At 41.7% G+C, this 13,440-nt stretch overlaps 1 protein-coding gene across 1 annotated transcript in view; it reads left to right on the top strand.

The window, feature by feature from the left end:
• VPS54 (VPS54 subunit of GARP complex) overlaps window positions 1-13,440 on the top strand; it is a 70,015-nt gene that overhangs the window by 20,531 nt on the left and 36,044 nt on the right. The window contains exons 6-8 of the mRNA XM_006264914.4: window positions 5,590-5,624; window positions 7,103-7,234; window positions 9,181-9,566. Of these exons, the coding sequence (XP_006264976.1) occupies window positions 5,590-5,624; window positions 7,103-7,234; window positions 9,181-9,566 (553 nt within the window). The remainder of the gene's footprint in view (window positions 1-5,589; window positions 5,625-7,102; window positions 7,235-9,180; window positions 9,567-13,440) is intronic.

Below are 13,440 nucleotides of genomic sequence, written 5' to 3'. Positions count from 1 at the left end.
TATTAGCGTGACATTCATAACAATGTAGGTTGAAATTCTAGTCTGCCATTGAATTCTTCTTTGGTGTATATCCATATTCACAGTTTATAGTTACATCAGTGACAATTTTTTTTAACTTCCTTAAAAATACAAAGCTAAATCATGCAATTGCACTGAGCTTCTAGGGCCTTCTTACTAAGGCTGTGAGAAATGGAACCATTTCATTTCGACTTCTGTTTCACCATTTTGAAGGGACAGTGTTTTGTTTTGTAGTTTCGTTTAGTTTCGAAGCACCGTTCTGTTTCATTTCATCGAAACTGTTTCGATATTTCACCCATAGGCTATAATGGGGAATCATGAAAATGCCTATAACTTTGTCGTTTCTTTCCTGATTTGGATGAAGATTGCAGTGATGGTAGCCTCTTCTGAGGGCATGAAGACTGCCAAGTTTCAAGGAAATAGGTGCAAGGGTTTCAGGGACCTCACCTCAAACTGCTAAAAGCAACATGTGTCATTTGCTGGCGGCCTTCTGTCATCCTGTGTGCAGATCTGGAGGCCTGTACCCGCAGGAGGAGTCCAGCAACACTGGGAGGGCAGGTTGAGCTCCGTGGGGCTGGCGGAGCACTCCGAGTACAGCCCTTCCTCTCCCCGCCTCCCGCCGCCGGGCTGCACTCCAAGTGGCTCCAGCAGCCCCATGGAGCTCATCCCGGCAGTGGGAGGCGGCAGGAGAGCCAGTGCTGGAGCTGCTGAGTGCAGCCCTGGTGAGCACAGCCTGGTGGCGGGAGGCTCCGCAGCCCCACGGAGCTGAGCCTGGTGGCAGGAGATGGGAAAGAGCCACTGGCCAAGGCTGCACTTAGAGGTGGGGCTGTGCTCCAAGCAGCTCCACCACTGGCTCTCCCGCCGCTGGGCTGAGCTCTGTGGGGATGGTGGAGCCACTCAGAGTGTAGCCCTGGCTCTCCCTTGCCTCCTGCCACTGGGCTGCTTTGAAACTCAAAATGTTTCAAAACTTTCAAAATGTTTTGAGTGCCCTCATTTAGTTTCAAAGCTGTTTCGAAGTCTTTTGTTTTGTTTAGATTGCGCTGTTTTGAACTTGAAACATGTCAAAACAGCTTCAAAATGAAACACCCTTTGAAATTTTGCACTGCCCTCCTTCTTACATTCTTATCAGAGAAGAAAGTCTCTCTCTCTGGGGGATACAGAAGTGGAATGGTGGTCATGGCATCTCTAAATATGCTACATTCAAAGATCATTGTTAGTAAAGTCTGATCTGCTTGTGTGGTGGTTTTAATGGTGTCTACATCTGCGTCCCTTAACACATCTAGGCTTTATACTGAATCACCCCAGCTATCTGAAATTCGAAATTGTAAGTGAAATTGCCAAAAGAGACAAACAGAGAAAATGCAGTGGATAGTCTGAAGTTAATGTAGTGTTTTTAGACTTCACTTTTGATGAAGTGACTGTCAGAGTGGAGTGCTGTTTAGGAAAGGGGTTATACATATCTCTTATCCTTGGGGACTGTAAAACGATCCCTTGTTCTTTTGTACACCAGAAAATTTGTTTTGTCAGACTTGTTGATATCTCCCATGCAAAATGAACACCAGCTTTCTTATGGTTTGTTATCTCGTTCTGTTATTTCTGAATCGCAACTTGAGAGAACATGCTTGTTCTGGAGTTTAGCTTAATTCACTTCAATAGTATTTAGGCTTTTCTGTAAAAAAACAAACAAACAAAAAACCGAAAAACCAAAACAACAACAAAAAACAAACCAAAACTAAAAGGTAGGGAAAGCATTGTCGCTTATGTGTTACAAAAGGATATAAAGCAAGTTGGTGTTAAGAGAAGTGATATTAAATAAACTAGCACTACACATGTTGCCCCTCCCTGTGGTACAGTTAGCCATCTTTTTTTAACCCAAGCACTTTTAGCTTGAGATCTCACGGCCTTAGGTGTTGCTGTGGTTTGAGGCTGAGGACAGAGCAATGAGGCTCAGTAACTGGGCCTTTTTCCTTTACAATAGGTGCTTTATATAAATAACCCTACGGCTGGAGGGGTCGAAGCTTCCTTTCACCCATTGTTGCTGGGGAAGGTGGGGTCTCCAGTTGAGGTCTCCTCATGTCTTGACACCACATTTGACCATTCTGTTACGCATGCTTGTGCTCATTTATTATACTTTGCAAGATCTTTCATCATATGTGTACCTTCAAGCAGCAGGCATTGCAGCAGGTGTTGCATAGTCTGAGGCTCTGTGCTGAAGCCACAGGTGGTTGAACCAATGATATAGCCCCGCTTCTTTATTAGTTCCTTGGAGTGTCCAACTCTGATATGTAAGTGGTTGAGACACTGCCACCTTTGCCATGATTCGTCAGCTCCTGGTGTTAAAGACTTGGCCACTGTTTTTTCACTGTCAGGTATTTTCTTCAGCCTCTCATTTCACATCTACAGTCATGTCTCTTTGGGTGTGGCATTGAGAGGTTGGGTGCTGGTGAAGAAGCTCCTGTGTAACATCAGGCATCTGTGTGCTGCGGGATGGTTGTACAGTAGGTAACTTGCATTTTCAGCTTGTCTCAATTGTATCCAGCTGGCCACTGTTCTTCTGATGTCAGGCAGAGTGATGCCAACCAGCAGGTACACCCAGTTTAGGCTGGTAGGCTTCAGACCTCCTGTAATGCATCTGCAGCTATCATTCAGGATGGGTTCATGGCGCTTAGTGTGTATAGATCTCTCCCATACAGGACATGCATACTCAACAAAGGAGAAGCTGAGAGCCAGACCAGTGGTTCAGATGGTTGAGGGGTTAGCTCCCCATTTCAAGTTGGTGAGCTTATATAAAATGGTGTTACAAGTACTCACCTTTGCTTCTGTCTTCATGATGTGTTTGTACCAGGAGGGCATCCTAGGGTCACCGTGCTCTCCCCTAGTTGCCCTCTGTACCATGCTAAGCTGCCTACAAGCACCCTCAAATTCTCGCCCGCCATGACTTTGTAGTATATTTTATAGGGAGACTGCCTTTCGTCCTCTTGGCCGCCGTTCTCCTGCTGTCACTAGTCCAGTTTCTATAATGGGTGTTCCAGGCACCCTGGCCTGGAGGGCTATGCGTGGCTCCAACCACCCCTGTACCACGCCCCAAGCCTCGCAGATAGAATGGACGATCTTCGGTCTCTGGTCTCATACTATCTCTTGGACTCTCTGCAGCCCTGTCTCTCAACGGCGCCCCACTGGGCACCCGGCCTCTCCACAGCCCTGTCTCTCAATGGTGCCCCACTGGGCATTCAGGTTCCACACGACTTTTTCTCGTTTTGCCTTACTGGGCACTCGGGGTCGGCACACTCCCGCTGCTGCACTCTTTTTGGCGCTCAGGGTCGGCACACTCCAATACTGCCCTTTCGGACTTATGTCGGTCATTGCCCCCCGCTCTGGGGCCTCTCGCGGTGCTGCCCCTGCTCTGGAGCTGGGGTCCCCACACTACCGTGAGTCCCCTTATGAGGCCTCCTCCAACCCCTAATAGCCTCACCCAAACCTCCGGTTACAAACAGCAAACACAAAGCATAAGCCCCTAGGCTATAACATAAATCTCAGCCCTCTGGCTCCAACATTCTTCCCGCCACACCAGTGGTGCTCCATCTCTCATCATCTCAAGCTGCTTGTGTATTCAGGCCTCTTCTCTAAACTCGCTCCGGCAGCACTCCTTCCCCCCTTGACAGCCAGCAGGGAACTGCCTCCTGGCTTCCAGCCTGTGATTTATATAGGAGCCAGGCCCTGCCCCTTCTGGTCAGCTGACTTGGCAGGTGTGGGTCACTAGTTCGCTCTGGTTACCCCAGCAACCAGCACCTGTGTGGTTATTCCAGCTCTCCAAGTAGCAAGCACCTTAGCGCCCTGCTACCGTGTTCTTTGTATGAGAGGGTTCGATTGAGGGTGACTCCAAGGTAAACTGGGTTTGGACAAGGGGATAGTGGGGTCCTGGAGCATGTAATGTTAAGCTGGTGGTTAGTCTCGTGGTTTTTGAGATGGAAGTCACATACTTGCATTTTTGCTGGGTTGGCGCACAATTGGTTTTCAGTGAGGTTAGGCCAATTGTTGCCTTGCTTAGGGATTTTTCAACATGATCAAAGCCAGTGTTTTAGGCTGTTATGCACAGGTTGTTTGCATAGATGAAACATTTTGTTTCCAAGTCGATTGGTTGGTCATTAATATAGATATTATGGTATTATGTAACAGCTGTGCTAGTACGTTTCCTTGGGGGAAGCCATTAATCTGTTGCCTCCATCTGCTTCGCTTTCCATCCAGTTTGACAAAAAAAGTCTGTTTTTGAGCAAGGTTTGTATCAGCTCTGTAATGTGTAGAACTTTTGTCATTTCCAGGGTCTTGTGGAGGAGTCTTTGGTGGTTAACTTTTATCGTAGGTGGCTGTTCAGTCTATGAACACAGCTCTGGCAATTTGGCCCCTTTCAAAACTGTCCTCAATATGTTGATTTGGATTGAGCAGCTAGCCCGTTGATTTTGCAAGGCGAAAGTCATCCTATTTGGGGATTAGGTGTTTATCCACATATGGGGCAAGCCGTTTCAATATCAGTCGTTCGTACAATTTGTATGTATGGCATAGCAGGGAGATAGGACTGAAGCTCTCATTCCAATGAATCCTTCCCTGGCTTTAGAAGTGCGACTACCTAAGCATGTTGCCATAACTTTGGGATTTTTTTGACTGGCTGTGCATGAGTTGTATAGGCATAGGAGCCACTCAAGTCTGGGGTCCACATTGCTTGATTTGTTCAGTAAGTAAGTCATTAAGGCCAGCTGCTTTCCTAGTCTTCAGTGCATTAATACCAGTATTTGACTCCATCATTAAAAAGGGGCTTTTAAAACCCAGGTCTTTAGAGTACTTGTACCTTTCCAGTTTGAGGTTTTTTTGAGATCCAGTTGAGGTAAGGGATCCCTACTTTAAAATTCTTCCCTTCTGCAATCAGAAGGGAAGAATTTTAAATTCTGAGCTCCTTTCTGTGGGTGGATTAAAGGTTGAGAGACTAGCAAAGAGTGTAAAAATCATCTCCCTCTTCAAATTGTACCAAGTCAGGAGGCTGCTGTACAGCTATTTCCACATCCCCCACCAATCTTTCCCTCTCTCTGTGACACACCTCTATGTCTGTTACTTCAGTTCATTTGCTGGAGGAGTGCTTTGTCTGTGCTCCTGTCTCTGTGGGTATTGTTATATTTGCATGGTCTGTGTTTCCATCCCAGTGACGCTCTGCCTCCCTCATTTCTCGGGCATGGTCTCCTTTTGGAGCACCAAAGCTGAAGCCATGGTGGGAGGGACGCGGGCGGGGGCTTGTTCTGGTCATCACCAGCTGGCTGGAATGTTGCTCTAGTGAGCATGAAACACTGGGTTTAATAATCATTTTATTTTTAAAGCAATGCTAAAATCCTTAAAATCCTTTGAGCACTATGTGGAAGCAATAGCTGAAAACAGAAGAATGATAAAGGACAGCAAAGCCTTAAATGATACCTTTATTATTGAAATTAACTGTTTTGTTTTGTTTTGTTTGTTGAATGACTGACTGTGGAAGAATGATTTCAATCTTATATTTATCCCATTAGTTACTTATATTTTTGTTTGTAGATAAATCCAGGACAGATCTGGAACAAGTACCTAAGGTAGGACTGCTGTATAACAATAGGTATATTAAAGGAAACACAAGCTTGTCAATTTTGCATGTTCACGTGCACATCAGTCAGAGGAAGAGCCGTTTTGCTAGGTAGCCTCTTTGTCTAGCCCTCCTAAGGAACAATAATGCTCATAAAGTGTAGACAAATGAATTGTTAAAGAGTTATACTTTTTTTTGTCCCCTGAGCTGTATTTCTTCTTTTGATGGATTTTGACGGTAAAATCCAGCTGCCTTTATGTTCTATCCTTATTGAATTTTACAGCTGTGCAAGACAAGGCAGCCATTCTGTTTTCTGCAGCAACGTGGTCCAGCTTTCTAGTTTTTTCCTGGAAGAGAAACTTCTTAGAAGGGACAGAAATGGGGGGAATTTGCCTGTTTTGAGTTACTGTGTAGACTGGTAGCTGTGTTTTTAATGTCTTGACATTTCAGTCACGCATCAGTATTATACTGTGGTTGGCACAATACAGGCAAATAGTAAAGAGAGACTTCTTGCCTGCTGATTCTTAGAACCTTAGTGACGCACAGGAAATGACAGGTGGGGAAAACAAATGAACTGAAATTCCATTTTATTCAGACTGAAAAAATGACAAGTTAACAAGCCAGTAGTAGATAAATAGTTTAGTACTGGTCATTAGCTGCATGGCTACAAACCCTCAGGATATAAGCAAAGTACCTTTCACAGTAACATTTAAAGTAAAAGACCAAGAACTAGGCAATGCTTGATATGACTCGGGTTAAGCCCTTAATGTTATGTCTGATGCTTGGGATAGAAAGTTCAGTCCTCCTGGGTGTTCCAGGTATCTAGCAATTTTGAGGAGTAAAAGTAAGCTGAACATATTTAATTGAGTTTAACAAAAAGGCCAAATAATCTTTATCTTACTCTGTCAAAGAGCCAGATTTTTTGTGCTATGCGGAAGAAGGAGGTTTTGCTGCTTTCAAGGGTTTGTGAACTCACACCCTCCATCCTGCAGAGCACAGTTTTGTAGGGACTGCTGAAGAGTGGGAGCAAGGGAGCAGTATCAGTGAATTAAGTGAGAGAGAAACCCTTTACCAGAGAAAGTATAAGTCAACTCAGGCTCTCAGGGGGGTGGTGCGTACCAGCAGTAGGTCACCTTTACTGCTGAAGAGCATTTCATAGGAGAGATTCATTTTGAACCTGCAGATAAACTCATCTGAGCATAGCCTGTGGTTCAGACTGTGGGCTGGCATCTAAATTTGGATTTGCCTGCAGATTCAGGAGGACAGCACTACAGTGGGTTACATTTACTTCATACCTGGAAAGTTTATCACAGGACAATATTCTTTATTTAATTAATTTGGTACATTTAGCTTTTAAAGGAACTAAGAGGACGAGTGTATCAGTCAAACTCAAATTTGTGGGCACTATGTTCATTAATGGGAACAGATTGTTTGTGGGGAATGGTGGCAAGGAAAGAAAAATATATATTTATTTCTTTTTTGTTTCAGATTTTTATGAAACCAGATTTTGCCTTGGAAGATTCCTTAACATTTAATGCCGTTTTACCATGGTCTCATTTTAGTACTGCTGGAGGAAAAGGAAATCGTGATGCAGCTTCCTCTAAGTTGCTTCAAGAAAAGGTAAATACTCCATACAATATGCCAAACTGCTAGTGCGTCTGTTTATTGATTACAAAGGAATCTTCTAACACATGGTCTATTACATGATGCATTAATTTTTAAGCACTGATATTTTCCTTTTCCATCAACCAAAACTTACATAACAGAGGGGCTTGCTAAGAACCAAACTTTTATTTGAAAAAAATCCTATCTGCCAAGTGTAGGGCCAACAGATGGTCAGTGCTATATATATACCATGTGATAATTTTCTAAAAATCCTTTTAAAACCGCCAAAGGTGATGATCCATATCAATAACTTGTTTGGTGGGTGTTCTAAAAATTATGTGAATTGTGATTGCAGACGAAGTCGGGGACAAAGGGTGTACATTGACAGTTTTGGAATAGTTTTAACAAAACTTTTAGGGAAACCCCACAGAAGCAGTGTGTGCTGTGCATTGGGAGGAAGTATTAAACCTTAGCTCATATATGCTGACAGCTTCTTTTTATCTTTGAGATTCCATGCCACATATGCTGCTGCCTCTTTGAGTTTGTTTTAGCTAAATGACATATGACTTGGGTTCAATTTAGAGCTTGGAGGCAGAGTTCTTTCACCCATTTGAGAAGTAGAAGTTATCTTTGGGATAACCACACTCAGTTGTCTTTCTAAATTATTCATTTGTAATAACAATAATAAAAATAGACAACTATTTCGATGGCATAAATGCACTTAATTGTATTTTCAAAAGCAGTACATGATTTTAAGCTTTTTTAAAGGTAAAAATCACCTCTTCTAGCTTTTTAGGAGCTTTTCTAAAATTCTGCAAGTATTGATTAAAAAGCATTAGTCTGTCACTAAATTCTTGCAACTTTTTTCTTTCCTTGTCTGTCCCAGTGGACATTAGATTACTACAATGGACTGTAAGATGTTTTGTAGTGATCTGTGGATAGCAAAAACTGAAGAATGCTTGTAAGTTGCAAAATGTCAACAGGCCTAGGGGCTCTGTGTGAAGAAGAGAGAACCTTTCATGTTTCAGAATTTTAATTTCAGTGCAGTGAAAACAAAGGCCAGCCCAGTCTAAAGCCATGGTCTCCAATACATCTCAGCTGCTGTGACTTGAATCAGGCTCTTTTTTTGGATATTAATGCCTATATGAGCATCTTAGTGTTCTGCTAGTTGAGTTTATACATTCCATATAAGATGGGACTCTGATAACAGTGCAACACAGAACTGAGAGTTGAGGCACTAAACATGTACCACTGTTCCACTGAAGGGCCGCAGTACCTGCTAATGTAGAAATAGCAGTGCTTCTCTATGCAGTGACTCAAAGGGCAGCCCTGTTCATGCTCACCCTCAGAAAGGACTTGTCTGCAAAGAAGATGGGAGATGTGGAGATCCACAGGAACTCTGTCTCTTTGATTTGCACTTCCCTGTTTACCTGCTGCAATCACTCCCAAAAGTAATGCTTTCATAAGCCATACAACCAAGTGGAAATGTATTTCATTCTGTGTGATACCCCCAGCATGGCACAGCAGCTTTAGTGCATGATATGCTTATGTACATTTGTTGTTATTTGTAGGCAGGTACCCAGCCCACAGTCACAACTAATGGATGCTCTGTGATAGTATTAATATCTGACCTCTGATTCAAAGATTTGGGCATCCTTTTTAATTGTTTGTTCTTCCACAGTGTACTTGCAAGCAAGAACACTAGATCAGCTTTTCTAATAGGTTTTAAACTTGCTAAAAACTGGTTATTTATTAATTTGCCAACATGAAAATGGCTTTTGAGTGTTGCAGTGTCCACAGCCAGCTGATCATTTTCAGACAAAGGCATTTACTAAGAAACATTTTAATTAGACCCACAAACTGCATTTTGATGCTACTGTGGTGTGATACACTTCTTGGCAAGTTTAACACAGTAAGTTTTTTGTGTGCTTGTTTTATTTTTTTTTCTTCTTTCTCTTTAGCTGAGCCATTATCTGGATATTGTAGAGGTAAATATTGCTCATCAGATTTCTCTACGCTCAGAAGCATTTTTTCATGCAATGACCTCTCAGCATGAACTGCAGGACTACCTCAGGAAAACCTCCCACGCTGTAAAAATGCTTCGAGATAAAATCTCCCAAATTGATAAAGTTATGTGCGAGGGATCACTTCGAGTTTTGAGACTCTCACTTACCCGAAATAACTGTATAAAAGCATACAACAAACTGAAACTAATGGCGACTGTACACCAAACACAACCTACTGTACAGCTGCTGCTCTCCACATCCGAATTTGTTGGAGCACTGGATTTAATAGCAACAACACAGGAAGTTCTACAGCAGGAGCTTCAAGGCATTCACAGTTTCCGGTAGGTGATGTCAAGGGAACTGCTAGAAGTAACAGTATTAAATATAAACCATGCTGTATAGTGTCAATCTTTTTTTTTTTAAGCTTAAGTTGTTTACTGATTTAAACTGAGTCTGCTCTTTTGGCCTTTTGTTCTTGCGTGTCACCTTTGAACAAATTAATGTGTGGCATTAACACCATGACAGTTGGTGTGTGTGTATTTAGGAAAAGATTTTTCAAACGAACTTGTATGTTCTATATCTTTAGCGTCTAAGGGCTCCAATCAGCCTGAACACACATTGTACTAAATGATGTACAACATACAAAAAATACAGTCCCTATCCCAAGAGCTCTGTAAGAATAGTCAGTATGGCAGGCTGTCCTTTAGAATATCCCCTGTGCTATTTATGATATATTGAATCTTTGGATAAAACTGTGTGATTTATGATGCACAAAGTTACCTATTTGGCATAGTATTACCAGAAATAATGTTACTTAAATATGTACTGAAATTAGGGAATCAGTGTGCTGAGGAGCTGTATGTTTTGCTCTAAAATTGTATGTAGCTTTCTCCAATTATGCAGTTTCTATGTTCTGATTGTTTCTGGGTATCTCACTTGCATATTAACTACGTAGTAACATTTCTGAAAAACGTACAAAAGTAAAAAAGATAAAATTGCCAAACTATATACAGGGCAATATAACTTAAATTTCAGTGTTAGTTAAACCAGGGGTGTCAAACTCATCTGACCCCACAGGCTGGATGAGTGTCGCGGAGCCACTCCACAGGTCAGGTTGGGCTCACAGATGCCCACCCACACACACTGTGGATCCAGTGTGCATAGCACCTCCAGGGCAGTCCAGGATCCATGTTGCACATGGTACCTACCCTGGCCAGACTATGGGGCCTATTTTGGATGTTCTGGGATCTTTGCCTGCTCCAGCTCCTCTGGGACCTGTTCTTCACGCGACACCTACAGGAGCCACATGCTGCATAGGTCCTGGATTGGTTGAAACAGGTGCTCCATGCAGTGCAGTCTCAGACCAGATGGGGGGCATGCCACGTGCAATAAGGATCTCAAACCTGCCAGGGTGGGAGCCATGTGTAGCATTTGAGTCAACTTAATGATGAGGCTCCACAAGCCATATCTTGGACGCTCCGGGTTTAAACAACCCACCTATGGCTCCTGACTCATTTTCCCTTTTTTTTTTCTCTTTTAAAGAAATTCTTTCCTTGCTCCCCCGCTGTTAATTGCATTGCTTGTCTCTCCAGAGTTTTAGTTGTTTGTTTGTTTTTTTTTAATGTACAATTCGTTCTGCTAACCCATGATGATACCCATGCCTTGGCCTTTAGCTTCACAACTTACTAACCCAGAGCTGTGTTTTTTGTCTTAGAAATGGATAACACTTTTCAGTTATCAGTGTAATATAAATTTATAAAGTGAGTGTTAATTACATAGATGTACAAAAGGTTCACACAGTATTTTCCAGTTCATGAAGTGTTTCTGATCACTAATCTTTCTTTGTTTTGCTTTCCAAAGCTGAAAATGGCCCTGAGATACTTGTGCCTGCTTTACTCTAAGTTACAGTGCACTTTTCACCACTCTGTCCTTTATTTGATTGGGAAAGATTTCCCCCCATACTGCAGAAGTCAGGACTCCCTTGCAAGCCCTTGAGTAGAGAGAATGGTGGAGGAAAGCGTGGTGGAGCAATAGTGCACAAAGTTGTAGAGCCTATGGCAGCCCCCTAGAGCTGTAAAAATTCCTGGGGGAGGGTCTACCCATCCCTGGAGCCAGCCCTGTGTTCAGACAAGCACAAAAATGTCTTAAAGCCAGCATAGTGCTCCTGCCCTCCCTCGAGTTGTAAATTCTGTGTTGCATGACTTAAAGGCCCAGCCCTGAATCTCTTAATAGGAAAAAAAATGCCAAAAGACAGAAATTGTCAAGAAAACTTCACTGATCTTTTTGTTTTGTTTTTTAATTTCAGTTTTGTAGTGTTTTGTGTACATTATACAGCTTTTTCACAGGGATAATGAGTGGATGTTCCGATTTTGTCTTTAGCAACAAAGATGGCAACAGTCAGGTGAAATAAAATCCTCAAAGCAGGTTTACAGCTATTTAGTCTTCATTTAAAACCAAACTGTAAGCAAAGACTAATGCTAAAATAAACTTAAAGTGCATTATGTATTCCAGTTTGTGGAATTCACACTTGTATTAGACCGCTTTGATTTAAATTTAGTCGTGCTTAAAACTAATTTGTTCTAAGACAATCAACTTTACAAAAGCTGCCATACATAACAAAATGACTCTGCTTTTATAATGCTACATCCAAATAGAAATTGTGTAAATTTACTTCTGGTAGAAAAAAGAATAAAAAGCTCCTTAGCACTGTCCATTTGAGACACCAAGGAGGAAATTACATTAAATCTTTAAACTAGTTGAATCTATTAGGTGACCACAGACACTTTTGCATTGATTATAATTGTCTGATTATTGCATTGCATTATTATTGTGCAAAGTTAAGGTTAAGAACTGTAGTAAGTTCAAATATCCTTTAAGCATAACCTTAATAGCCTGGCTTTATAAAGCTTGTTTTTAAGATGTAGTGTGTTTTACCTAAATTACTGATGTATATTCTCAGGCTTATTATATTTTTGTGTGTGGAATATTTTCACTAAATTACCATATTTTTGTATAGATCATTTGTTATTTATTCAGGGGGTACTTATAAAGGTCTAGAAAATACTTGTAAAGTTCAAATAGTTGGAAAGGTATGCAATTCTTACTTCATACTCCAGCCTAGAAAATTTCAAATTTAATTGTTGCCCAATATTTATGTGATGTGGTTGTCTGTTAATATCAATGAGGTCATAGTTAGGGAGTTGTACTTACTCTAGTTCATGCAGTAATATTATTTTTGAGTATTTCCTGAGAGAGATTGTGATTAAGGTATATAATATGTCAGAAGTAGCAGTGAAGGTGATACAATGATGGCAGTGAGTGCTAGAAATGTATCCCTTCTCCTGGCATTTTCATAGTTGGTGCTTAAATGACTCAACTTTAAATGCTAGAGCAGATTTTTGGGAAAGGTGGCTTACATGGGTAAGGGCACACATTTTTCATTCATCTTTCCTCTGCACTTACGTGTTTTTACATGGCTTTTAGAAGTGAAAGTTAGCTTGAAGAAAAAGCTGCAGCTACACTCAAAACTATTTTAAATTTATTCTTTGGATATGTGTCCATATGGATTTCAGTCCAGGTGCAGATGCACTGTGTGTGCAAAACTAATCCTGGAATATGAATATCCATTGGGCTTCAACCACTCTGTGTGTGTTTTCATGCCCTCTTGCCCGGGGACATAAAAGGCAGAGTGGTTATAACTGTCCCTTGTTTCTCCCTTGCTGCCCAGAACAGCAGGAGCAAAAAACTGCATCTGCCTGCTATCTTTGCCAAAATGGTGCATTCAGAATCTAGCTTCAGACTGTGCCCATACTGCTGATTTTCATCCTATTCATGAAAGCCAGTCTGCTGCTGGCTTTCACCTAGTTAGAATTTCAGTGTGGTGTTCATTCTCAACAAGGAAGAGGCTGGCCCAAGGCACTTGTCAGGTATTACACTTCCTCAGACAATCAATGAGAGGAGCTATAGAACTTAACAAGCAGGTATTAGTTTCCTTGATTGATCTGATCTCATCTAAGTTTCAGCCGGTATCTCTGCCAGTTGGCAGGTGACGTTCAAGTTCAATATCTGTAAAAAAAAAAAAAAAAAAAAAAAAAACCAAAAAAAAAACCAACCCAAAAAAACCCTCCCTCAATTCCATTAGGAAAGGGCCTTTTATTGACTACCTCAATAATTACACGAGCACCAAACATTAGTGTGACCTTGTCATAGAGGCAA

Source organism: Alligator mississippiensis, chromosome 1 (genome assembly GCF_030867095.1).
Source record: "Alligator mississippiensis isolate rAllMis1 chromosome 1, rAllMis1, whole genome shotgun sequence".
In the NCBI taxonomy this organism is placed as follows: domain Eukaryota; kingdom Metazoa; phylum Chordata; order Crocodylia; family Alligatoridae; genus Alligator; species Alligator mississippiensis.
Note: the sequence above shows the minus strand (reverse complement) of the source record. Positions and strands in the feature narration are given on the sequence as shown.